Source organism: Falco cherrug, chromosome 9 (assembly GCF_023634085.1).
Source record: "Falco cherrug isolate bFalChe1 chromosome 9, bFalChe1.pri, whole genome shotgun sequence".
Lineage (NCBI taxonomy): Eukaryota > Metazoa > Chordata > Aves > Falconiformes > Falconidae > Falco > Falco cherrug.
The window spans coordinates 48,927,272-48,954,371 of record NC_073705.1 but is presented as its reverse complement, the minus strand read 5'-3'; the positions used below and the strand labels follow the sequence as shown (position 1 = coordinate 48,954,371).

The 27,100-nt window shown below is 37.5% G+C and overlaps 1 protein-coding gene across 24 annotated transcripts in view; it reads right to left on the bottom strand.

The window, feature by feature from the left end:
- The window catches only part of KCNMA1 (potassium calcium-activated channel subfamily M alpha 1), a 505,772-nt gene that overhangs the window by 346,966 nt on the left and 131,706 nt on the right, over positions 1-27,100 (bottom strand). For all 24 annotated transcript variants that reach the window (XM_055720090.1, XM_055720092.1, XM_055720089.1 and 21 more), the window contains one exon: positions 22,750-22,914. In XM_055720090.1, coding sequence (XP_055576065.1) covers positions 22,750-22,914 — 165 coding nt within the window. The remainder of the gene's footprint in view (positions 1-22,749; positions 22,915-27,100) is intronic.

Genomic DNA, 27,100 nt, shown 5'->3' with positions numbered 1-27,100 from the left:
GTGGCACTGCAATTAAATAGAATATTTTGTAGCTGTTCAAGAATGTGAACTTATCAAAAGAAAATCTCTCTCTACATTAAAACTGGATAGCTACATCAGGTCGAAAGTCTGAAGTTTCCTGTTCTGGAACTGTCGGCAAACGCAGAGTCAGGACCACAGCATCCAACTGCGCATACATACAGTACAAAAGGTGACAGCTATTTCTCTCCATTTCCACTGTGTTTAATTCAGCATAAAAATATAATCTGCTAAATGTAACGTACAGTAAAATAAATGACTGCTACCATATCATAAAGTGGGGGAACAAAACCAAGGGGCAGAGTATTGCAAAGCAAATGTTACAAAAACCCCACTCCAGTCAACACGCTCCAAACTCACTTAACAGCTCCCCTGTCCATCCTGTTTCACAACTCAGCACAAGATTAATTGTGTAACAGTAGGTTTGATACCTGACAGATAATCCTGGAATTTCTATACTTCATGATCATAACAACTACTGCTGAAAAAGTGTTGCTATTGACTTCTTGGGTAAATTTTTAGTATAGAATTAGAGTTTGGGTCTTGTATCCTTTTCCCATCTAAACTGAACAGAAAGCTCTCTAGGAAAGCATCTGTTCATACGCTTGTATGAATGTGCTTAGCAAAGCACAGTTCTCATTTAGGAGACATCACAGAAAGCTTGTAGTTTATAGATTTGTTCCATGAACCTAGAGAAGGTTTCTTTTACTGGCCTTTTGTGCCCACAGGGCACTGTAAAACACTAAAAGCATAAAATCTTCTGTAGTATTAGAACAGCAACACCATTCAACATTTGGTAAGACTGATATGGCAAACGATCACCTGATAATAAATAAATCTATAGAAAAACATATATAATAAATGAAGTTTTTACATTCTGAGCACATATAAGAAAAATATATGAGGGAAGAACTGATCTTGCTGAGAACTTTTAGTCCTGGGTTTTGCTGTTTGTTTTGTGGGTGTTGTTTTTTTTTCCTTTCTTTCTTCTAGTGGCAGATAATTCTGCCTCTTACATGAAATTTCAGCCTCTGTATCATTATTCTGACACTACTTGTCTTTCGGGGGGGGGGGGGAGGGGGGAGAAGGAAAGAAAAAAGGGGGCGTTATTTGCTGTTATTGAACATTCTATGCTCCTTCAAACTAAAATCTTATTTGTTTGTGTTAGAACTAATGAATGCAAGAGAACTTTGTTATGACTTCCATGTTAATATCCAGAAGTTATATAATGAATCATTCTTACCATAATGAACAAGTGTTACATTAGCTTATCTTGCTGGTAAAAAACTCGTTTGTATTAGGTAACTCATTCTGCTATTAGGAACGGACTCTCCTGGGAAGACAACTCTTATCAAAGTAAACGCCCCTGTAGTAGGACACGTGTAAACACAGACATTTTAGCCACCATACCCTTGAACTACTGTACGGAGGGATGGGGGAAGAAAGGAGTAATACAGTCAGTGATTCCAAAGCGATGGCTCAATGGTCATCATCCAACTCAAAAGGACTCAGTGGGTTACTGGGTTCTATCAGTGGTGGCATATAACCATCTAAAACATGGCCTCAAACAGTCAAATGTTGCTGTCTCCACCTAGAAGCTGTTTTCCAGGTTGTCTTACATACACGTTACTCGAATGAAGTACATTACGTACCTGTCAGAATGTTAAGCTATGCCACTTCTGTGGCATTTTAGCATCAGTGCAAGTTAACTTCCCAGTCATATTGGAAATAATTGGAAATAATTGAAATCATTATGTTGTCAAGATATTTCATAATATTAACAGTGCATGGATAGTCTTTTCATATTACTATTTCAAAATACCTTTCAAAAGAAATATTCTGCAATTTACTATGTTAATTACCAGACCTGTTGATTTAAAAAAAAAAAGTTAACACCAATATAATGCTTTCCTTACAAAATGTATTACTTTTTCCAGAAGACTGGTTTAACCTGGTTAAACATGGGGAGCTCTAGCACAGTAGGACGAGAAACAAAACATCATTTTCATTTTGCTTTTCCAACTACCATTAATAAAGCCAAAATATGCCTCCCACGCAAGAAAGTCTTTTCACTTTTAACTGATGTCTCTATTCAGTAAAATACTATGAGACTTCACTCCTGCAATGGTCACATTAAAAACATTTCTTTGTATAATTACAAAAAAAGTATTTTGAGGAAAGGAGAAAACTCAAGTGTTAAGCTTTGCGTTACAACTTCCCTTTGCTTTATTAGACAGCAGTACTAATGTCTCTACATGGCAGTGTTAAAAAGTTTATTGGTCTATAGATAAGATTTTTCCAGAAAATAGCGTGTCATGCAGCAGTAGGAAAGCAGACAATATTTTATACAAAACCTGCATAATTTTTTAACAGCTCTCACAGAGCACTGGATCCATCAATAAACCTAATAATTTTTTCTCATTTAAAATGCAAGGCTAAAATTCATCTTTATTTATTACCTAATATTGATTTATCCATGCCAGTTTAAGGGTAATCAGTATGGCAATAAAGAGAAACATCCTCACTGTCCTATGTCTAATCCTATAGGATATGGAACAGAAAAATTACATGCAAGATGTAAATCATTAAAACCATTCCAAAAACACTTCCTTCCTGTGATTTCATGTCAATGCTTTTAACAGTTTTAAATTAAAAGCAACACCCTGCTTTCAACGCATTACTCAAACAAAGAAGGAATTACTTCAAAAATCAGTTATTTGCAACAAATTTTTCTTAAATGTAGAAAAAAATCAAGTAATGTTTACTCATCCAAGTAAATTTGCTGTTGACTATTTTATTATCAAATTAGTAAATGCATTACAGAAACACAGAAGTATCAGGTCTGCATTATACATAGATGACTGAGAAATGAAGAAATCTAACAATTTGTGTAACATTTCGTAAGACAAAGTCAAAAAGGAAATGAGGTTATCACATTCTGCATTAAAAGCGGGTATCTTAGTCTCACTGTACCTCAAATGAGCAAGTACTACTTCAGAACACTAACCAAACCTAACCCTTATACTTTAAAACCTATGCATACTGTTTAATAACTTAATGTAATGGCTAAACCCTGCTCCCACTGAAATCAGCAGAAGACATACAGAATGAGTTTCTTTTGAGAATATCCTTACTGAAGTACTACATGTATATATACTCACGTCCCTGGGAATAACCATCACACTGATCTTTCCGTATCAGCAGATTTCTACATTTAATGGACCTTCAGCTCAGCAGTCTATAGGCAGAAAGAGCACTATTTGAAAACTGTATGAGAAACAACATTATTCTGAAACTTACTGATTCCCATTACCTTCCAACAAAAACGGGAAAAAGGAACAGTTCACTCTTTATCTCATGTCATTTACCAATAAAATAAAAATGGCTGGGCTTCCAGAATGAGATAGAACTATGGCTTGGGAATAAAAATATAAATCTGTAGTCATACACAAGAGAAAAAACCTCACTGATAAGTTTGAATATTTCTACTGAAGTTTCCAGCATCAGTGTCCTATCTTGAAACTCATACAGACTCAGTCTGCAAAGAAGAGCATGGCATTCCAAAACTGAAAAGAAAACACGAAGTGCTACAGGGAAACATATAAAAACCAGATTGTCTTCAAACACATAAGAAGTTGCTCCAGCCAATTTTTTTTCTCAACCTGTAACTGTTATTGCCATTAAATATGATTTGTATGTGCATATCTGGTCCTGCCAAGGGGAAGGCTTGACAGGATTTAATTTCTATTCAATAGCTCTGACCTCGAGCCCGGAAAATTCCCTGGAGCATTGTAGCAGGCAAGTTTTTCTGCTTTGTTTTGTTTCAATTCTTAAGCTTATTCACCTTTCTTTAAGAAGCACCCCATAATTAGTTTTAAATTAACAATACGCCTGCACATATATTAGTTTTTAAGCTTCTTGCAAGAAGGCAGGTGTCTCTGATAAAGTTTCATTTGGCTCTGACAAGAACACACTCTTCCAAATATGTTATTTTCATCCTTGAAAATACCAGACTACATCTGTCCTCAATTAAACCAGTGTAAATGTGGATTGACCGCACTAACTTCAGTTAAATTACACCAATATGGACGAGACCAAACTTTGACCCAGAAGCTAGAAACAAATTTCACTGTGTGTTTTAAAACGCTTTCAGTCCTACAGCTCCTTAGATAGTTTTTTTTCCCCTTCTGACCTCACTTTAGACATTTTCATAATGAACCACACTACACATTTATTAACCCAAGCCAGTGAGCAAGGAAAAGTAATTCATATAACACATTTTTCAACAGTTCTGTAAGCTAAATGATGCTTTTTAGACTTTTTTCTTTTTGCTAGCAAAGGCATGTATTTTGTTTTTACAATACTTGACCATGTTTCAATGTCACTTTGAAGTAACTGCTTGTAATAGCAAATATACTCCTGCCACCTTTTTCTACATGGCAAGTTTAAATTGAAAATAATTACTTAAAAATATTTTTTTTAAAAAAAAGCACTAAAAACTTCTGTTTCTGATTACATTGAGCAAAATACCTTTTCTCCTCCTTTCGCAATGCTTATCTTCTAGTCTAAAAAGTAGAAAAAATACAAAGATGAAGAAAATAAACTGTCAATAAAACTTTGCTCCTAGTACAAGCTGAAAGATAAAGCCGTAGAACTACTAATTATACACATTCATATTTAATGAAGGCTTCCCATGTGAAACTCATGTTTCAGCTGAATTCTTTCTAGTCAGTTATTCATTTTTACGCAGTGTTAAACCACTTTTTTCAATCTCTCAAGCTGAAACTAATCCAACATCCAAGACCAATAAGAGGAACAGAAGGCACTTACTGCCTTCCTTTGTTATCACTTCTTTTCATGCCGACATCAGAATTCTTGGACATAACTTTGTACTTTGTTAGAGAAATTGAAGGACTTTATATCATCCACAAGAATAAAATTGTAAAAAAAAAATAAAAAAATCACTGTATTAGGAGGGGGAAAAAAAAAAAAAAAAAGAGGCATGCACATAGCTTTCTGAAGATGCAAGCGAATCAGAGATGCACTGCTTTCTTTTTAACCTGAGAGATGACAGCGAGCCACAACTCCTCAAAGTACAGGTTGCACTGTTTGTTTCTACCTACAGGTTAAGCACAAGACATGACAGTGCATTACAGACTAACAGAACTCATCAATGAACTGCACCTTTAAGGCTAATAGTGCCTTTTGTTGTCCTTATAGACTCTGCCAGCTTATAAAACAGCTGGTTAACTCCTCTGCCAGTGCCAGCCCCCCACCACCACTGAGCACTTCGAAACGGTAAAACAGACACTTATCCAGCTCCTGCATTTTATTGCCTCTCAGTTGAAAACCACTCTGACTATCCTCCTTAGTGGGTTAGGAGCCCCTAAAAGAGTTTCCTTGACAAGCAGATCCCTTTTTCCTGTCTCAAATCAGCTCTTCTAGACTGCAGACAGCCTAACATTTCTATAAATCATCCTTTTGTGAAGTAGTTTTTAAAACAATCTCTGCTGCTAATGTACACCTCTTCAATATTATAAATTTAAGATAAGGAGAAGGAGTAAGTTAGAAGACCAATTTTACAATAAAAGTGAAGTAGTTAATCTGATACAGAAACACAGTTCCTCATCTGAAACAGAATCCTTGAACTGTTCATTGAAATGTCCCAGTCTGGTACTCTCGGACACGTTCAATGCAATAAAAAAACCAAACAAAACAAAAACCAAACACACACAAAAAAAAAACCCAAAACCACAAAACACAACACCACACACAAAAGGTCAAGATCGGAGAACAGAAAGGTCCGAGTGATTTGGGAGTTTAAGAATAAAGCACCTGAACCAGTAACACAAAAACATCAAGTCCCCCATTTGCAATAAATGATAGGACTAACCAGCAGAGAACTGATCAGTTCATCTTACTGTATTTAAAGTTGTAGAGAGGCTATCACATCAAAAGGAGCCAAAGAGCATGCCTTAATTTAGTACCAAGTGAACTTGTTGAAATATTCACTAAGGATAATGTAAAAGTCTGAAGAAACATGGTATCATCAGCACCAACCCCCCGAGTTCCCATAAAGACAAGGCTTTGGGCTTCAAAAATGCCTATCACAATTCTCTCTACAGAGTATTTTAATGGCAACCAGGTATTAAAACCGCATACAGTTCAGGCTGCCACAATGTGCTGGAGAAAACCTGGGATGCTTAAAGTCCGATGCCAACAATATCAAACGGTGAGGCCTAATTTACTGCAAAGAGATCACTCAAAAAAACAACAAAACCCACACCACTTGCAACTGATTACAGTATATATTTTTAAAATACCTCCTCTCAATTTTTCTTCTGGGCAAGCAAGACAACATGAATGCATTCCACTGCAATATACTGCAGCGTGGGAAGTGTTGAAAACCTTTCCATGTAACCTCTCAATGGTCTCAAAATTCTGTTGGCCAAACAACTCTGCATTTCAGCAACATCATAAACTGTTTCATCTATGCTTTCTGTGTTAAATAAACTGGAATCAAATAAATGGAAAATCCTGAAAATAATGGCATTACACTGAAGTCATAATGGAATAAATAAGGTTCCTGAATTGTGCAATAAGTTCAGGGGGGGTAAAAAAAGTACTTTTACACCAACAAACAAAATTGGAAATGTAATTTAAACCTTCTAGTGGGCTAGATGCACTTAATTAATGAACTCAGTCGGTTTTTAGAATCATTTTCACATCTAACGGGCTGCTAACGGGTTCATTTTTATCAAAGACACAAGGGTTTACCCAATGGGGATCCAAACACATTATCATTAAAATGAAAACATGAACTATCTGATCTCCTTATACAGTGCTCTATTAAATGTATCCTGTTTTCTTTCACACTGATACTGTTAAAAAAAAAAGCTTGCTATTCCCGATATCCTAACCTTGTAAACCATATCAAATTGTGATGCGTAATTTGCAGTGAAGACACCTTATACTAATTATAGAAGATATTTTCAAAGTATTAGTATGCTATAGAGAGACGAGTTTACATAAACACCTGAATAACACTGAAATGCCGATACTCCTGCCGACTCAGATCTTGCTGTAATATTAAACCTTAAAATGGGAAAGAGGATTCCTACATACTCGTCACTGTACCTGTAAATGAGAGCTAAAAGCTGGTAATAAAGCTGCATACAATTAACATGTTAATTCTTAAAGTGCAACAACATTGAAGATTTTCCAAGCCTTTGCACACATTCCTATTCCCCAAATAATCAGAAAGATAACATAAAATTCCGTTATGTGAAAGAAGCCAGTATCATATTCTTTACTACACCAGATAAGAGAAAGCTGAAGTCTCTCTCAATCCAATGCTTACTTTGTGGCAAACCAAAATTTCTTAGACTTCAGCTTCTGCTTATTCCTATTACTCCAGATCAGTGATTTAACTCATGTGATTAATTCTCAACTAGTAGTATAACAAGTTTCATAAAACCAGATTTAACATTTGTTTTAACCACATGATACGTTCTCTTAAGGGAAATAAGAGAAGACCTCGCACAGGCAGGTTTTTCGTTTGTAGAAATACAACTGTGGCTTTGGATATGCAACAGAACTGCATCTTTAAAAATAGGTCTTTCACATTAAGAGCCATCAGCTATAAAAGGACAATGAGCAACTAGTGTTGATGCCCAAGGCTCTTTCCAAAAAAGAATACATAATGAGTCTAATGGACTGAATGGCAAGGAAAAATACAGATTGCTTATATGTCTGCACCTATCAGGCCCAAAACAGATAAAAAAGCAGAAATGCAGAACAAAAACACTAAGGAAAAGAGTCGGTATAGTGAAAAAAATATTTGGATAGATGAACAAGCCATCTTCAGTTGCAAAATATGGAAGTAAAAATAATTAATATATAAATAAAGATAGATGTGTGTACATAATTGTATTTATATAAAGATGATATAATATCTATTTCATAATACTAGATGGATTTAACTATATAGAACAGAAATGTATTTTGGACTGGAAAACCTGTGTCGGAAGAGTTGAAACAATTTCCACTAAAGTCCCTGATTTCAGTACTTTTTAAAAGCTGATTTCAATACTTTTTACAAGCACGGGTAATTATTTTTAATCCTAGCTTGCACAGAAACAGAGAATAGCAAGTTTAGTTACGTGTTGAAAATCACCCAAGTCACTGTTATTGCTGAAAACAGAAACCGTGCCAAAGTTCCAGTCCTATGCTGCAGTTACTGAATCACACTGCACACATTATTTTTCCAAGGGTGACAGAAAATGCTCAGGAAGTTCAGAATTACTGTTATGCACTGCACCATCTATTCGATGTCCTCTAGCTGATACTTCAAAGGGAGGGCAGGTTTGTGAGCAAGTAACTCTTCCAATGGATTTAAGCCAGTGGCTGACAATCTTTTCCAGTCTGGAGATCCCTAAAAAAATGTCTATTGTACTTACAAACACCAAACAGCAACTGCAAACCTATACACCACTGGCCTGGGTTTCTTAGCACCTTTTCACAGCCTTCTACAACAGCAAATTGAAAACCATCAAACTCACCCCAAACAATTTGGTAATGGAGAGAAAACAAAAGTAATTCTGAAAAAGTCATCTACAGGGAATCTTTACTACAAAAAATCTTTAGAGTTTGATGGGAAAATATTTACAGGCTTCTCAAATATATTTCTGTTAAGTGTGACACCCAAGCCTTTTTTATGTTCAGCATGCTGATTTATATTGCTTTTCTTATATGGAAGAACTTTGATTTCATGTACTTCATTATTTTCAATAATACTTTGCAATCCTTTAAGTAGAGCAGAAAAGGACTTTAAAGTCTAGTCTGACAGAGTGCAGCCTGATCACATTCATTGAAACAAATCCTTAGGCATAAGCACCAGTGACAAAATTCACTCAGGCCTTTGTGGAGAACAAAAAAAAAATAATTTAGTCTTGAAAAAGAAATAAAATGGGAGCAAACTACTAGCATATTCAAGAAAGACCTTGCTGAATTAATCTTTTCATACTTGTGCTGGGTTTCCATACATAATACTACGCCAGGCTTTTGAGGGGTAGGAGAATGTGACAGTTAAGCTTTGTTTACATGGCTTAGAGCAGAATACAGAATTATTTGATTTAGATAAAGCAACAGAACTGATTGTGCCAGCTTCTCTTGACATACGCATGGTTGCTAAACCGTAGCATGCAGTCAAAATGGTGGCATGCAACACTGTCCAGTCTAATGACATTCCAAACACATACAGAACCGCCACCCTAACAGCCTGCTCTGTCCATCCTTCTACTTCAACATTCGTGTGTGGTTTCATCTTATAGTATTTGGGTTCAACAGTTTTAAAAATCAAAACCAAGAGAACTGAAGTCACAAGGCTAGTCTTCCTTTCTCTTTTTGAGGGACAGATTAAAAAGGACAAACTATAAAATTAAACTGCTTGCAAAGATGTTGCAAATATTTTGCATTGACACTAAAATGAGGACAACATACTTGCTTGTTACCAAGACACGTGGCTATACGTTCTCGAGGTACATTCGGCACCTTCAGGATGCATGTTACAGGATGAAATATAATGGCTGACAACAACAAAGAAAATAGTGCACCTCCGGGCAAAAGCTTAGCACGCTGCTGCCCTTTGCAGCAGGCTCATGACAGTATCTCATGTAGTGTATCACAACAATCAGATGGATCGCTAAATCTACTCATCTCTACAGAAGTAATTATTGCAAGATTTTACCCTGACAGGCATAAACTGGTTTTTTAACAGTACGTAGGAGTCACTTGTTTTTCAATGAGAGGACTGCAGGCATCTGACAGCAGTGGATGGCTTAGTTTGCATGCAGCGAAGAGTATCTATCTACACAAGGCAGGATCAGGTTTCCACATTTCACCTCAGTTCCTAATGTGGGAACCTCATTCTAAGCAGTAACAGTTACACTGTGTTTGAAATCACATTTTTTGAAGTCTGGACTAGAAATAAAGGAAGAATCAGCTTCGTTTCCCTTCATCCATTCTGTACCTACCCTGCCTCAATTAAGTTAGGTTTGTGAGCCCCACTGCATGACCAGAGTTAGCAGTTCTATAGCTCATTAGAAGGCATGGAATTAGAATTACATCGCAGAAATTGCCTTTTCCCTCATCTCTCCTAGCTATGCCGAATAGAAGCAATCTTCACAAGACTGAAAGAAGCAGCAGGGCTACTTCAAACTTATGATAAGTCCCATCCCTTCCCCTTTCAAGAAAATATGAATAGCTCACTCCTTTTCTCCTGCCTTCCCTAGTGAAACATTCCTCCTACCCATATCCAGAGATAAAGGGAAGCCCCTGCAGGATGAAGACTCTCTTACTGGGAAAGGGGGAGCAGGACCAGTCAGAGCAGACATGCCAGTTTACACCCTTAAACTCATGGCATTTTGCTGTAGACTTCAACAAGACCCAGAGAGCTTTCAGCTTCCAGGTGAACTCATAAACAGGCAGTTAATATTCCCTGGTCTTTACTTCAAATTCACAACTTTTTCATCCTACTTTCTACCATTAGATTTCCTGCTCCCTTCTCAGATTAACTAGTATGTTGTACGGCGTTACTTCAGACCGAACCAAGCCTTCTGAACCTTACCCAATAAGGAGAACCATTCGCATACACATATATAGATATATAAAGTCTAGGGAATATGTCAAATTAGGCTTGTGACTCCTGCACGTCATCAACCAGTGTTTTAACTGATTCTGGCTAAATGGCATATAATTCTGCCAGCAGCAGGACAGACATTAGACTTCACAGGAAAAGTGGGACTTTCAGCAGCTTTAGTGGTAAACTGTGAAGCTGTCTCTGCTGCGGCGCTTGGAGATGAAATAAAGCATTAAGTAAAACACAGAGGCACCTCCTGTGCCAAAGCAACACGCATCGGAGGAGCCGTGTGAAACTACTGACGCCAAGCAGAATATCCCGAGAATGTTTCTCAGGAAATTTGTACATATTCAAGTAACTATCAAAAAACAGTTTTAAAACAAACAAACAAAAAAAAATACTGTGTATTTAAGAAGCAAAAGGAAACTGGTTTTGCTAGACAGAATTTTGTATGGAAATAAACTATAACTTTTTGCTAAACACCAAAAAGGAGATTGTTATTTTTTCTTTTTAACTCGAAGCTTAGCAGTTCGTTTCATTCACCCCACGCCTGACACTAAATCATTGATGGCAGAGCTGCACATAAACAGAATTAACTTTAAAAATATGCATTATCACATCAGTGTTTGGATTACAAGCACAATTTTATCAAATACACTAAATGCAAAGAGAAAAAATACTAAACAAACAACATTATCAACTGCATCATCAGAGCAGCCCCTTGCACGGGAACAACAAATGCCTTAAGGGGAAGCCATCTGTCTCCACTGGCGAGCTTTGCAAACATGGTTCATTTGCAACAGTTGCATCCATATCTTTTGTTTGATATCTGATTATTGTCAGCGGCCCATAGGTAGAAGGGAAATCTCCTCTGCACCACATTCTTATCATGAGGATGCAGCACGTTATCAGAAGGAACATTCCTGTGTTTATATACTTTCCTTCTAGCTGTATCTAAGAAAAAGGTAGCAAGGATTTTTCCTAACTTACATTTAACATTAATATAGTGACACAGCCTAACAAATATTTTTTCAACAATAAAGATTTGTGTAACAAGTCAACCTCTAAAACAGCAGTTTCCCTAAGCCAGTTTTACCATAACTGTCTGAATACTAACTTCTCGACTTTCTCCAAATATTCATACAATCCACAGCTTGATACAACATGATTTTTAAATGCGTTTGCTTTTCTTCATTTTAATGACAGAATGCCATAGCTATGTTAGAAATAAAGGAGTGGTAGATGTCAAAGATGCTAGCAGAGGACATATATGCCCACTGTAGCAAGAGTCACGTGCTTCATAATACTATCAAGAATAGACTCTATAAGTGTGGCCACCTATCTAGAGGTCACAGAAGTCCCTGCAGCACAGCAGAAAGTTTCTGAAACTAGCTTTACAGTAGGTAATCCCCCCAGCAGCAGCTATAAACTTGACTGAAACACCACAGAAATAACGTGGATTAGCCTACACCAAAATCTGGTTTACAAAAAGAAAGCTTTTAAAAATCAGTAGTTTTAATTAAGATTAACATTTATGAACTGTATGTGACATACAGACTTAATTTTTCTATTTCTCTACTTTCTGAGCTAGTAATTCAAATGCAAGGCTTTAAGTCCAATGTAAGTCCACTTCTCCATATAGTTCAGGTCATTCTTTTATGAAACACACTGTTTAACCTCTTCTTGATTTTATTTTAGCCTGTATGTCCACCTTATGCCCACCTAACCCATCCCCACCTAGCAGTACTTAAAACTGGTAGAGTTCAAGAGAAAAAACACTATTTATGTTTGATCAGCCATACACTTCATGGGACACCTAACAGAAAAAGAAAGCCTAAGACTGGCATGCATTAACTTGAAAAGCAAGCTGATGGGGAAAGAATGTCAGCCACCTTTCTTCCAATGTTACAGTATAGGAGATGATAATAAAGTAACTTCTTGGTCCTACATACTGCCTCATACTGAGAAATTAGCACTTTCTTGTTTTTATTATTTTAGCTTAACCACTAAATATTAATTTTTTACTTGTCATTGTATTCAAGAGAGTAGATCAATTGAAATTACAGCAGATTCAGCAAACAGAAGGTGGCTCCCTTAAAGGTGTAGTGACAACAAGAAGTGCTACAGCTACACTGCAGAATCGAATAGTCCAATGCTGAAAAAATAAGTACACTGAAAGAACCTTCTCTCCCACAGGACCCTGGAGAGAAGCCCACTGTTTGATCCAAAACACAAACCCTGCAAAACAATGCTTGGTACTGTCAATAATAAATAAATATTCAGAAAAAGAAATTGCATAAACAGAACTTAAACTAGCTGCTGTTGCCATAGAAACCAGCAAGAGTTACTCAACACTTCCTACTCTATGCCATTATCATTCAGTATCTCATGAACTCGAACGGAGAAGCATTGTTTCTATTCCTATGGAAACCCTGGAAATAGCCCCCATCATTGTCACAGGAGATCAAAGCAACCTAGAACATACCTCTTGGATTCGTTTATGTGCCACCAAGGCCTACAAAACATTAAAAATTATGAAACAAAGTCCATTTCTCAGGAGAGCAGAGCAGAATCCAAATTAATCTCTAGAAGCAGTAGGTAAATAATAACCATCAACAAGCAGTTCATCATCTGTGAACAGCAGCAATGGACTAATCTGTACAGTTGCACTGACAGGCAGAACGGCACAATCTGAGCAGCTTTGTGTGCTGTCCTTACACAAACGCTCTAACTTGTAAGACTGTGACCTTTAGTACTTATGACATTTCTCTTATTTGTTGACCAGAGTGAGGAAAAGGAAACTTGTACACAGATGTAATAGCATATAATCTAAAATGCATATACATCACTTTGCACCTCAGAAAACCATCAAAAAAAACCCCCAAACCACCAACACAAAAATCTGTACACATAGATTCAGAAATACATGTACTGTTAAATAAACAAAACTCATGAGTATTTGAATGACTACATATTCAAGGTAACATGCTCCTCCATCTCTCTCCTGTCTGACTAGATGAATGCCTCCTTTTTCTACTCTATTAATCTTAGCATCTAGAGTGAGTATAAACTTTGTTCTAGTGATTAGAAGGTATGACTGCAAACCATAAAAAATACCCCCCAAAGCCAGTTCAGTCATCGATCTAGCAGACAAACAAATCTCTGACTGTTAACACAAGATGCTTTTTAGGAAGAACAGGAAACAACAGTAACTTTCCACAGTCCATTACACTCACATACACTCTTTAGAAAATTTATGTTGGAATATTACTCATTCTTATACTCTGTAAATAGCTGTTTGATATCTGTTGCCCAGTTGTCCAATATATCTTTTGAAGCTGTTGACACTGTCTATACAATCTGACTTCTAAAAAAAGAGAATAAATAAATAAATCCAGGAGTTCACTGATTCTTATATTTAAAAAAACAAACAAACAAACTTTTTTTAAAATCTTTAAGTTGATCTAATAACTTCCTTAAGCTGCCCTTGGTTTTAGCATCTGGTTAATAAGTTTGGCAAAGATTGTCCACTACCTTCCTTCGTCAATGCTGACCATATCCCTCACCAGCCCTTTCTCTAAACTGAAAGGTCCCAGTAATTTTTACCTCATAAGGCAGCTATCTCACACCCTTATTCTTTCTGTTGCCTTTTTCTGTCCTTTACTTTGTCACCCTTAAGACATAAAAATAAGCACTTCAAACAGTACTCAAGATGTGGGTACATAAAGATTTTTTTAAAGTAGCAAAATTATGTCATCTGCCTTGTTCTTAACGATGCCCAGAGTCAGTCAATTATTTCAAAGAGCTGTCCATGGTAATGCCAAAACCTTTCCTCAGCTATATGTACATATCTGGCTTCAGAATCATGTACATGTGGTTTAGATTTTTTTTTCCTCTCGATACATTGCCCTACTTTTACACACACTGAAGTTCATCTGCCACATACTTGCTCGCCATGGGTATGAGCGTGCTACTGATTTCTACGCCTTGAGGTTGTCATCAGCTCGTCTGTGTTTTAATTTTTTCATCCATAAAATAAAAATAGTCATCTGCCTTAAGAGACGGATGGATACTTCATTTATTTACAGCTACTTCTTGTTCTGTCATCTTCAGGGAGATGTAAAAAGGCAAAGTAATGGTTAATGTGATTAGATAAATTACAATTATTCTAATGGCCCTGAAATGTTTAGCAGTCCCAAACGGTCAGGTAAAATCTCATTTTTTCTGCTACGAATTAGAAGCGGATTTAGCACTGAGTAGAAATGAAAAGTTTACTTTCTGTCCTGAAATGGGATGACAGTAAACCCTGTACTGAAACTTTAGAACACCTTTTGAAAACTTTCAATCATATTCTGAGAAACTGCGATTTTGCATTAACCTTTGTGAACTATTTTACTTTCTAATGAAAACAAGTCTTCATAGGCACCTTCATTTCGTGAACATAATATTAAATAAATAATAATAATTTAAAAAAACAATCACACAAAAAAATCCCACCACGAACACCACACGCGCACACACACACAAAAAAAATCCAACCAAAATTACCCAGACCACTGAAGACATGGAACAACCTGTGGTTCCTGCCTGCACAGTCAGACCTGGAGGCTCAGAAACGCTTCTCCCTTCTCCTCTAGTTCAGAAATCTAGAGCACAGTACAGGGAAAATAAGGCACTAGTTATTTGTGTCTAACTAGGAGAGTTTATAGGTCACGCCAAACTTTCCTTAACTATCTCAGAAAAACTGCAATGTCATAGCCACCAGACCGCAAAAAAACCTGTTATTAAGAATGCATGTGCTTCACTGCTGAACTACCAACGTCAGGTTTGGATTTGGAAAGGGTATGGGATATTATGAGTATGAAAGACTAATCTTTCTTTCTAAGATCAGTCTTTTATATATATATACATATATATATAATAGACTAAAAGAAAAACTAAATCACGGAAAAATACATTTGATTTCTGTTATCAAGTCAATTAATACTTTTTATTCTCAATTAAGTCCTATTCAGATCAACTGCGTCCTACGACCAGTACAGGTGCTCAGAAAATGAGTATATGTTAATTCCACAAGAAAATTGGTGGCAAGACATCTCTGGGGTGACAGGGTCCCAACAAGGGAAAGAAAAAGACAGCCCAGAATTTGTAAGAACTTTGTTTATGCTTGAGAAACTTGTTAAAATACATATTCAAATTCTGCCATGTTGCATACTCAAGGTTGCTCAAGGTTTCTCTTCCTGCTTTGCATATCTCGTAAAGTAGCTGATATTGTCAAGAACACTGTCAAAAAATCTGTATGTATACTAGATGTACCTGCCCTCTCCAAATTCGTATCTGTCAAGGATACCAAATTATCCTTTGAGCAACCGTTACTGCCTTTGGAAATAGGAGAGCCCCCACATACTTTCTATGCTGCTAAATTTCACTGTGGCTGCTAGGCAACTGCAACTTATTACAAGAGGTGGTAGGGTTTTTTTTCCCCTGTCAGTGTTAAAAGAATTTGAGTCCTCTCCTTCAGGATAAAAAAAAAAGAAAAAAAATAATGCAGCAAAAGCAAAGCAAGCTGTGAAAATATCCTGGAAAAAAACCCAAACCCAGGGAGTATATAGCATACTTACATTTTTTTCTAAGAAAGTCTACTATAATTACATATATATATAACATTCCACTGTTTTTTCTTGTATTTTTTTCAACACACTCCTCCAACTCTCAAGCAATTCACCTGAATACAAACTTTTTAAAAAAAAAAAAAATAAAACCACCAACCACCAGTACTTCTAATTCTATTGCTTCATGTATTTTTCCCTTTTAGGATATTCTTATTTGATATAATTTTTACTTAATCTCTTTATGACCTCTTTATGGACAAAACCTACACCTTATCTAAGCAAAAATAAGCAACTTAAACTTCAGAATGTTTGCTTGAGCAAGACTATTGCAAATTAGTTGCATTCCAGTACTGCATCTATTTATAATCAAACTGTGATCACTATAAACAAATTAGAAAACCATAAGGCTTTACATCTCTATAGAATCACAACAAGATGCCACTCTTTCCCTAAATGACCAGTAAGGCCTCCTAGCATTTTTAACAGCTCTTCAGAAGTCCAGTCAAGGGTCTAAATCTTCCCATGTTAAACATTTAGTGCACTCTCTATTCACTGGATGGTGTTTGATTCAGACTTTTAATCATATTTTGACACCAATTTCTCAGAAACTGTAATGTGTACACCTTGAAGAATGAGACCCTCTGCCAAAGGGAGTCCCAAGTCCCAAGCTAGTCCCAAGTTTTATTACTGACCTCAAAACATTGTTCTACCTTGCCAAAACATTTTTAAGATTTGCATTTTTCAACCTTTGAATGTGTAAGACAGTCAGGGCTGGTCAAACAAAAAAACAAGACTGCTGGAATTTTTGGACAGATGGAGAGAATGTAGCAACAATTATACATTCCAAACACACTATGTAATAGAAAATTTCTATTTCATTTTAAGCATATACTGGGGAACGTATAGTCACTATTTTAATTTAAGAAAGCATCTTCATATAGTATCTGCCTCATCTTTGGGTTTTTCAATGTAGTTAATAAATATTAAGAGCATGAATAAAGCAGGCTATAATAATGTTCTAATTAAATAACTTAGTAATAAACAGCTTAATTAATACACCACTGCCACTAATTGCCATCCCATCTTCCCTCTCTCCCCAAAGGGCTTTTCTTCTCTTTCTTTCAATGCTGCCAAACTAAAAGACATTTTCATCATGCAGTGATTAAGCAGCAAAGCCTCATACACTCCATTGCAGCACAAATTCACCCGTTTCTGAGTGTTTCCTTCAGGTACTGTAAGAGTCACGGCAGCAGGCACAACCACCACAGGGCACTTAGCACAAGCTACATAAAGCTTGTATCTCTGCTATGCATTTACAGGTCACATTAAAAATGGAACACATAAAAATTTGCTCCAACATTTTATCTCCTGTATTTGTGTTTGAAATAACGATTCATCTTTCTTTATCAGTTTGAAGGACAGTCCATGTTCAACCGTGTCTTAGATTGAACTGTGGTAACCTCAACAATATATATCTGACTTTCTTTTGTATATTGAACACTTCATCTAACTAAGGAGGTCTTTTTCTTCTTACCCAAATGATTTTAAAAAACTTAATTCCAGGAAGCAAAATCAGTTCATAAACACCTTTAATTTCCTGCTTCTTCAGATTAATTATGAATGTGTCTGATTCTTTGAGAAACCCACCTCCGGAATTTTTATCTGTTATTTCCATCATGTACAGCACTATATAGCACTTCGAAGTAAACCAATATTTCCCTGAACAGATTTTGAGTAAACTGTTAGCTTTTATTGTTATTTATATTTATGCCACTCAACAACAACCGCAACTGGAACTGCATGGGTTTGATTAGCATCTTCTTAAAAGAAGCTGTAAAGAAACTGCATGTAAAATTCTCATCTATATTACTTTGGAGCAAAAGTCACATTTTCAGAGGTTGTGCCATCAAGAACATTAAGTTCCAGTAGTGCTTTTAAATCCTGCGGAATGGAGAGGAAAGGTTATTCTGACCACACAACTGCAGGCACCATGCCTAGCCAGCTGCTTTCTGCACTAGCGCGGAAAACAAACAGGGCTTTAACTGACAGACATTCTGCATCACCCTCCGCAAACGTCCTCCTCCACACTGCCCAGTCTCATCTGAAGGGCAGCCTTTGAATATTCCTTGGTGTATAAACCACTTCTGAGATGTCAAGCATAGAAACTGCTCCTACAGCAGTAGGAACGTCTAGCTGTATTTCAGCACTTGAACATTCACGTAAACAACCGAATCACCTGCAACATTAGCCTATGCCACTTGTACCTCTATTCCACCTAATCTCACTGTCATTAACAAACAAGAATTAGATGCTATAAGACATGCAGCTGACAATGATAAAACAAGCAATGGTCCAATGCATTGAAAATTTGGTGGTTTAATTATTTACAAGTAAATTTCCCATTCTTGTTTCTCACGTTGCTCTACCCCAAAAAAGAAGTCTCCTTTTGTTAAAAGGAAAACTACTCCTAGAGACTTAAAGAACAGAAATCTATTTCCTCATAGTTCTCTGTTGGAATTAACAAAAAAACACTCTGAGAAGCAGGGAGCAGGCACAACTCCCTCCTCGTGTAACCAAGAGCTAACAGTACAAGTGGAGATACTAACAGGCCATATTTGAGACTCTATCCTTTCCAATAAACATGCTCTTAGATACTCTCATGATGAGGGAGTAGCATAAAAAGAAATGAAAAAAGGTAACCAGTTTGTATTGAGAAACCAGACATAACTGACCAATTCTGTGGAGTAAAGCACAAAACTGGCAGCACCAATTCTCCTATGCTCCAAAAAAGTATCAAAAAGTAGGTGCAAGCAATACTGAATTTTACATATGAGCACCAGTATGAGAAGCTTTTGTGCCAGGGAGACAGTTAATTCTGCCAGTGTTCAGAATCATTTCCACAGAGAACGTGTGAAAGTTTTTCTGTATACAGAGATTAATTTGCACAATACCCCTATCCTTGGCTTCAACTAGTTTGCTCTAACACGTACATGTAAAAAATAATGCCAAAATTTAAATTACATGCCTGGGGTTTTTTCCCCACCTCACAGCAAACACTGCTGGCAGGCCCAGACATCCATCACAAATAGGTTTTACAGAACATTTCAGATACTTTAAAACATTAATTTATTTTTATTTGCAATGGAACATTTAATTGAAGTCAAAAGCAAAATATTTCACCGTTTGAGAAGGTTTTGATTTATCCTCTGTTTAGCCTTTACATGTAATTCCTTCCTCTGTTACCAATGGAATAGGAAAGGAGGAGACTAAAACCACTTCCCCCCCAGCTCTGCCCTTCTTATTTCAGTTACAGATCCCTTCCCTCCCTCAGACCCACCAATAAATTAAATCTTTTTAAGAAAACTAGTATGGAGGGGAACCATCTCTTTCAAAGACTTCTGAGCCACTGTGTTTGTTAGCAATGGATTAAATAAGCAATAAGCAACATCCCTTATTTTCCAGCAGATGCACTGAAACGTATGATTTAGGTACTGTTTCTTCAAAACTATTTTTCAAACTACAATTAAAAAAAAATATATTTAAGTTTTAAACTCCTTCTACAGCCACTATGCTGAAGATGGCCTTCTACTCCGTATCTGAAAGGTTACCTACTGATTTGCATCTATTGTCTAAACAGAAATGTATGATTTCACAAGAGATTTGGGCAAATGGTCCTATGCTGATGTATATGTCCAATTTTGTAAAACTGCATGAATGTGAAGCTGTGACCTTTAAAAATAAATTTTGTCCTGTGTTTCACAAACTGTGGGCCTTTGTTTTCTTCACCTGTGGGTAGCCATGAAGTTTAAATATTAAAGAGGTAACTATAGGAACAGCCACTATAAAAGTATTTGTTCCGACACTCACAAAGCACCTAGGCAAACTGATAAATCAGGAAGTTGTTTTGTAAGGTTCCTGGGGAAGAAATAAAAGCTAGACCAGACACGTCAAAGACATGGTGACAGACCCCAGTAGAGAACGGTCCAAAAAATACTCAGTTTTGGTTCCACAAACAGCACTTGACATTCCTCTAAGATTCACTTTGCAGGCAAAAAAAAATAATGTCCAGGTAAGAATAATGGTAAGAGCGTTTTCCCATGAGCAGAAAACACAAATAAGATTCTATTTTACACTGATGTGTGTTCAACACTTTGCTATCTCCTTCACTTGTCAAATAAACCCAGGCAGCCATTACACAACAGCCTTCAGGTGCTCGTGCTGAACTGAAGATCAATTACAACTCTCTTCCAAAGTCCATTTTCAGTGGACAACTTAAAACTTTGATTTTAATTTAAACTCTCACAGCATAAAAATTTACTATAATTACTTTAGCTGCAGTTATCTCATAAAATTTTGATTTCATAGCACTGTAAAGCTACCAGCTCTTTCTTCTTCGGGGGGGGGAAATATTACACGCTTTGATTCAGAAATAAAATAGCTGGCAGGAACAGGCTGTGTTAAGTTAGTAGGAATCCATGAATAAGTCGTAATATTTTCAAACAATAAAATTTGACAAAAATATTGGCTTGACTGAGCTACATCCTATAGCTACAAATAATGTGAATATTCTCTCTAGCACAAATGTTCATTGAAGCAGTTAACCTTTAGCAAATATAACCATAAAGTAATATTTAAATTAACAGTTCATACTGGAAACTGTCTTCCAGAAATTACACTGTACCAAATCAAATCCTGAAATTGATGAGTACTACATTAAAATAAATACATACTGTTTTCTAAACCGAACAAAATTAACAGAATTCATACATTGCTATTCATTCCTCAGTCATATTGGTGAGCCCAGATGTGTACAATACCTGCTGTTATACCTTGACAAGAATATAGATATACTCTCTAGAAATTATCTGACCCAATTATATTGGCCAGCTGCCTACAAAAATCTCTGGAAATAAACCTGTCCTTTATGCAATGGTAAACTGCAAGTACAAAAACAAACAAACAAACAAAAAAAACCAAAACAAACAAAAAAACACACCAAACCAAACAAAACCAAGCCATAAAATGGAACCGAGTAAGTTCTCCCAGTATCTTGAATAGAAATACATAGAAAAACATGGTTTATGTTTTAAGTTTTGGTCTTATTTGTTAGTTTGTATTTGTGCTCACATATACCTCAGTAAAAACAACACAGGCCAAATTCTGATTGCATAGCTAGTTGCATAGGACTCTGGTTTTGGGCGATTTCTAGCCTTGATACTTATATTGAAACAAAAAGCACGGCTCTAAGATTTGTCACTTTTAATGATGAAGATGTGAGGAAAACATGCAGAAGATCAATACGCCGCTTTCCATAAGATGATCGATATGTCGGTCTCACATAGAAGACGTAGTGCTAAAAGCAGCAATGGAACAAGCTTTCAAGCCACCGATAAAAGTCAATATTTAACATAAGCAATTGCACATAAGGTACTTTTAGCAAAAAATAATCAAAATAATGTTATTGCGGAACTAAGACAGCAGAATTTGAGTCACCTCCACTTTTCACTGTAAACTACTTTACTGGGAAGTGCAATTTGGGGTTTTTTCCTTCCATGTCCCTCCCTCCATCCCCCACCCACCCCAAATAATTACTTTGCAGAGCAGAACTGAGTCACAGTTAAACATCTCCTCACCAAAGTAAACAATCAAGGACATAAATTCTGTTTTCAGTTTAACTCAAACTAGTTAAAAAGTCTCACTGAAAAGTTTTAAACAGGATTTAAATCGATTTAGCTGTTTCTTTATAAGTACATGCAATCTAAAAATGAAACTAATCAAAATCACACAGGAGATACCTTTTACTGCTGTGAACTCCACAAAAAAAACCAAACACAACAACCTTGGCAATAAAGTATGATTTGACAAGGCTATAAAATAATTATATTCAAAAACACTGAGAAGTATAAAGTTTTTGCAGTGGAACTTTAAATCACATATTATCAGTATCTGATTTGTGGCTCTATTTGATAGATAACCGTTCACATCTTGGAAGGATTTCCTAAAGAAAGATCAAAAGAAGATGAAATCATTGCTAATCTATTTAAAGTATCACAAATTCCATTCCATAGCTAAATCAAACTTGATTTTCCTTTAGAGTTCTGACCACTATCTGCAGTTGTAACCCTGTGCTTATTTTCCAAGTCGGCATCCATTTTCGCTAGCACTATTTCACTTCCAGACAAAACAGACCTATAGTTTTACCACGTAATATGAAATTACTAAACTCAGTGTTTCTAGCACAGCTCAAAATCCTGGTGCCAAAAACCTACAATAGGCTGGGGGGGTTGGCTGGAAGTCAGTTTGTCTTACTTGCTGTCTTTGCTTCTCTCTTGCTGTGGGAATTAGTCTGCTATTTTACTTCAAGATTTGATTGGTTTGTTGCATCAGCACCGAGTCAAAATCCTCCACTAATGCTGGGACACAGCATTTGTTTCAAATTGTCCGTTAAAATACAAACATAGAATATCATAGAAGACTTACAAGTACTCTGCCAGTTAATGTCTGGGCAGATATCATGACTCCTGCCCAATCCTTCACGGAGGTCATCCATCCCACTTCTGCTGCCACATTCTCCTCTTTTTCATCCGTAGGTTTGCAGGCCCCATCTGCCTGTGTATCTCCACCACCATTGATCTTCTGGGCCTCCTGCAAGGAGAGTGTTTGGGTTAGTTAGCGTTTAGCAATTTGACAGTGAAAATCGGTGTTACAGCGGTGGATAAGAAATCCTAAGAAAAAAAAGCAAATTGGTCTTCCTGTACTCTTTCTAGACAAAATCAAGCACCTACTTGCCCATATCTGTTTAGAAATAATAGAAATAAAAATGTTCTATGAGGTACCAGGCTACTAGATGTTAATACTCTCCTTGACATTACATCTTAAAAAACATTTAGTTAGCATCAAAAATGCTGTATGTTCCTTCCCTATAGGCAGCAAAATTGCCAAGAGCTATGTATGCATTTATCAAGCTACAAATAAATGAGTTTATCAGACATACCAAAGGACCATTTGATGTATTGGCTCAAAACAATGCGTACTAGGTGTGAACATAATTTACGTACAGTTTTAATTTACTTCACTAGAATTAATTATCTGGGTAAACGTTCACTGAGAAGCATGATGTAACAAGCCAATAATTATCAAGTGTGAGAGGAACAAAATACACCATAGCGAATCTGCAGGGAGCTGCCATGCTATCAGGGAACCAGCGTCTCAATGAAACTGTTTAATATATCACAGGAATTCTTCTGTCATTAAGTGGCTCTCGTAGAATGGAGTGCTAGAAATTGAAGGGGAGCCTCAGCTGCACTAAGCTGACTGATGAGTCACACACCCTGGAATTCGTACCAGTCTCTTGCGGATGCTGCAGAGAGGATGTTTAGCTCTGTAACTGCCTGCTATGTGCCACAGTCACGCACGCTGCACAAAAATCAAGGGAAACTATCGGAAAAGGCAGCCTGGATTGTACAGCACGTAAAACAGATCGCATGCAAAGTATCAGACTGTGCCACAAGCGTGCCTTTGGTGACAGCCTAATAGTAATGACTTCCTGAACACTTGACAAGTTATGCTAAACAAGCACAGGGGAGGCAGCAACATGCAATGTGGAGGCGAGCGCCGAGCACTGGAACTGCACCCACAGATCTGCATTAGCACTTCAAGCACACCGCACAGCCCAACAGCTTGAAAGATCTTGTTTATAGATGACCTGCCTATAGGCCACTAAGCGGGAAATCAATTGTCATTAATCCCCTTTGAGGGAGCAGTTATACAAGCAAAGATGCTTGACGCCGATTCAGCAATTATTTCTACCATAGGAACACGACCCTACGATGGCCAGAACGTGTGGCTGTGAGATGGCCGTGAGGACGCAGCTGGACAGAAAGGTAAGGGCGCTTCCTCACAGCTGTACTGAACTAAGACAGCAGCTGCCCTCAGTCTGTCAGCAAGGACAGCAAAGCAACAGTAAAAACATAATATGGAGACTAACAGTTGTTTTTAGAGAATCCCAGTATTGCAATTTAATTAGCTAATCAGATTCTTCTCTGTTGAGTCCCCCTCCCGAAACGTGGGCTCTGTCTTCCTCTTAGCAATCACAGCACAGAGTGCGATGTAGCTCTATCGATAATAACAAATTATTCTGTTACAAGAGCAATTCAGTGCACTGCCTAAGCAAATAGCCAGACAGAAGGCAAAAAGCAATTTTGTATTTGCGTAAGTGGGCCATGTTCCCTGACAAATTGGGATACAGTGAAAGGAATGTTTTGCACTCGACAGTGAGACATATACTGCATCGCACAGATATATACCGAGTACAACCGGCAGGAATGAGCTCACTGCTTAGGACAGTGGCATAAGGCACGGCACCAGGCATGCCCAGGAGGGGAACGCTTGGCTAAGGACAATTTTTGACTCACATCACCACCAAGCTACATAGATCGGTCCCAAAGAAACCCCTTGACCGCCATCACTTATTTGCTTACAAACCACGAAACAGAAGCCTAGCTTTTTTTTTTTTTTCGCCTTTTTTTTTTTGAGTGGATGGTGTGGCTCTATGTACCATACATTACAGTCAAACAAAATGCTGCTGTTTACCTAACGGGGACACATCTCCAAGCGCTGGGGGCACCCACCGGCCTCCCTGACCCTGGCCACTCTCCACCAGGCTTCTCGCCCACACTGCCTGTGGCCCACGACACCATTTTAGCCCAGCCCAAGGCCACCGGCTCCCCACAGCCCTGTCCTACACCAGCTATGCCACCAGCCCACGACTGGTTGCCCTCAGCTTCACTGCTGGGCCAGGCTGGCCCCAGGGAGGCCCCTGACGACCAGGCTGCCCCGCTCCTGGCTGCGGTGATGGGAGAAGGCCCTGGCTGCCATTGCTGGCTCAGGCACCCCCAGGGAGCCCCCAGCCCCACAGGGGCTACTGACCGGTGAAAAATTACACATGCTACTTATTTCTCTCTTCCCACCAGCCTGTCTGCCTTTTGTTAATGGTTAGAACTTGTCTTTCAGATTGGAAACTGTGCGTGCCAGAAAATAGTGCGTGGTCCTCCTCTGCATGGCACAGTGGGCTTCCATACTCTGTACAAGCTTATACTGAATAAAAGTATGAACGTGGCTTTCATAGTAAAGGAGGTGTAATTATCTCTTCCTCTCGCCTAGGAAACCGAGATGGTGATGCAGTGCCTAACTCAGTCACCAGAGAAGTCATCAGCATAGCGAGGATGGAACCACGGGCTTCCCCAGTTTTTCCACCCAGCACCCCTATTTAAACCTCAGGGGTGCACAGCTGGCTAAAAGCATTTGTAGTGATGGAGTTTGGTATAGAAAGGCACAGAACTACAGATCATTAAACAAAAGGAGCTTAATGGAAAAATCCCCTTCATGGTACTCGACTTGAAATAACATGGGAAAATCCTGTTGTTTATATACTCCTTCCCTACTCCCAACCTTTTTGTCAAAATATCAAACCATTGTAACGACATGAGTATTCATAAGATCATGAAAATAAGTTTCCTAATACTCAATTAAATAGCAGACTATTTACCTCATTGAAGGTAGCTTTTCTGTTTTCAAAGGGTTCTAAAACCCTATGGTTCTTTTTCCTGTATTGAGTGTCGGTTGCCAAGAGAATGGAGAAGATGTCACTGTCCTATTCAGCATTTCATTCTCTGAAGGTATTAAAGTCTGTAATACATCTGAACAGCTGTATTTTTACATTTTTAACACTTATTTCACCTCTATTAAAATCTCCCACCCGTACTATTTCTTAATTAAAATGTAAGTAAAACAATCATCCCCTTGCCAAGGTATCATTTGGAGCAGAGTCTCACAATCAGCTACATGCCAAGCCTAACTTTTGCCATTATTGTAGCTATAATTCATACGCTGATTAGTTGCTGTTACGTCATATTTGTATTCAGTTGGGATAGTTTACATTTTCCATCTACCCGTCTAGCTTCTTAGTTCACTTAATTGGCAGTTAAGAAAAGTTTATTCCTAAGCCATTACGCTATGGTGCAGAGATCAGTGGAGATCTAAAGGCTGCTTTCATTTACACTGTGTAGAAATCAGTCCTGTTATTAACCGTATAGTCCTGCTCCATCGCTATGTCCTCACCTGAAAGCACTGAGTAACCAACACCTGAAAAAGGTGCTTAAAAAAATAACCTGACAGTGACTGTAATAGTTTAATTATTTACAGGCTCAACAGCTACAAGTAAGGTAATAGTATCTTTATCTACTCTGCTTACCTGTTGTTTCACAAAGTGTTTGTTATTTTAATTACTTGATGACAGGAACATTCAGGTAGATTAAGTGAGAAGCAGCATACTTGGCGGAATATAAATTTCCTAAACTTAATCACAAAATGGAAGAGAATCCATGTTAGATAAGAGGGGGTGTACGGGAATCAGGACTCACTGTTCTACCAATTCCATCGACACAGACCTGGACCAGAAACTTCTGTGCTTTACCTTGTATTGTCAACAATAAATACTGACTTACATTACGCAAGTACTGGGATGTTTAAACACAGTTAGCTTAAGAAAGCAGATGTCAAAAAGGGTAAGACACTAAAAATGAGTTTTCATTTTTTTACAATTAGTCCTGCCTGCTTCACTTTACCTCTCTCTAGAATATCTGTACAAACATAGAACTAATGCACACACATGCCATTCAACCCTGGGCTGCAAAAAATAAAAGCAGAAAATGATTATGAAAACTTAAAACATAATCTGAGAATAATTGGCTTTATTAGAAGCTTTAAAAAAACAGGACACTATAAAGACAACCTGGTAAGCACCCTCTGAAGTATGGTAGTGAAAAAAAAA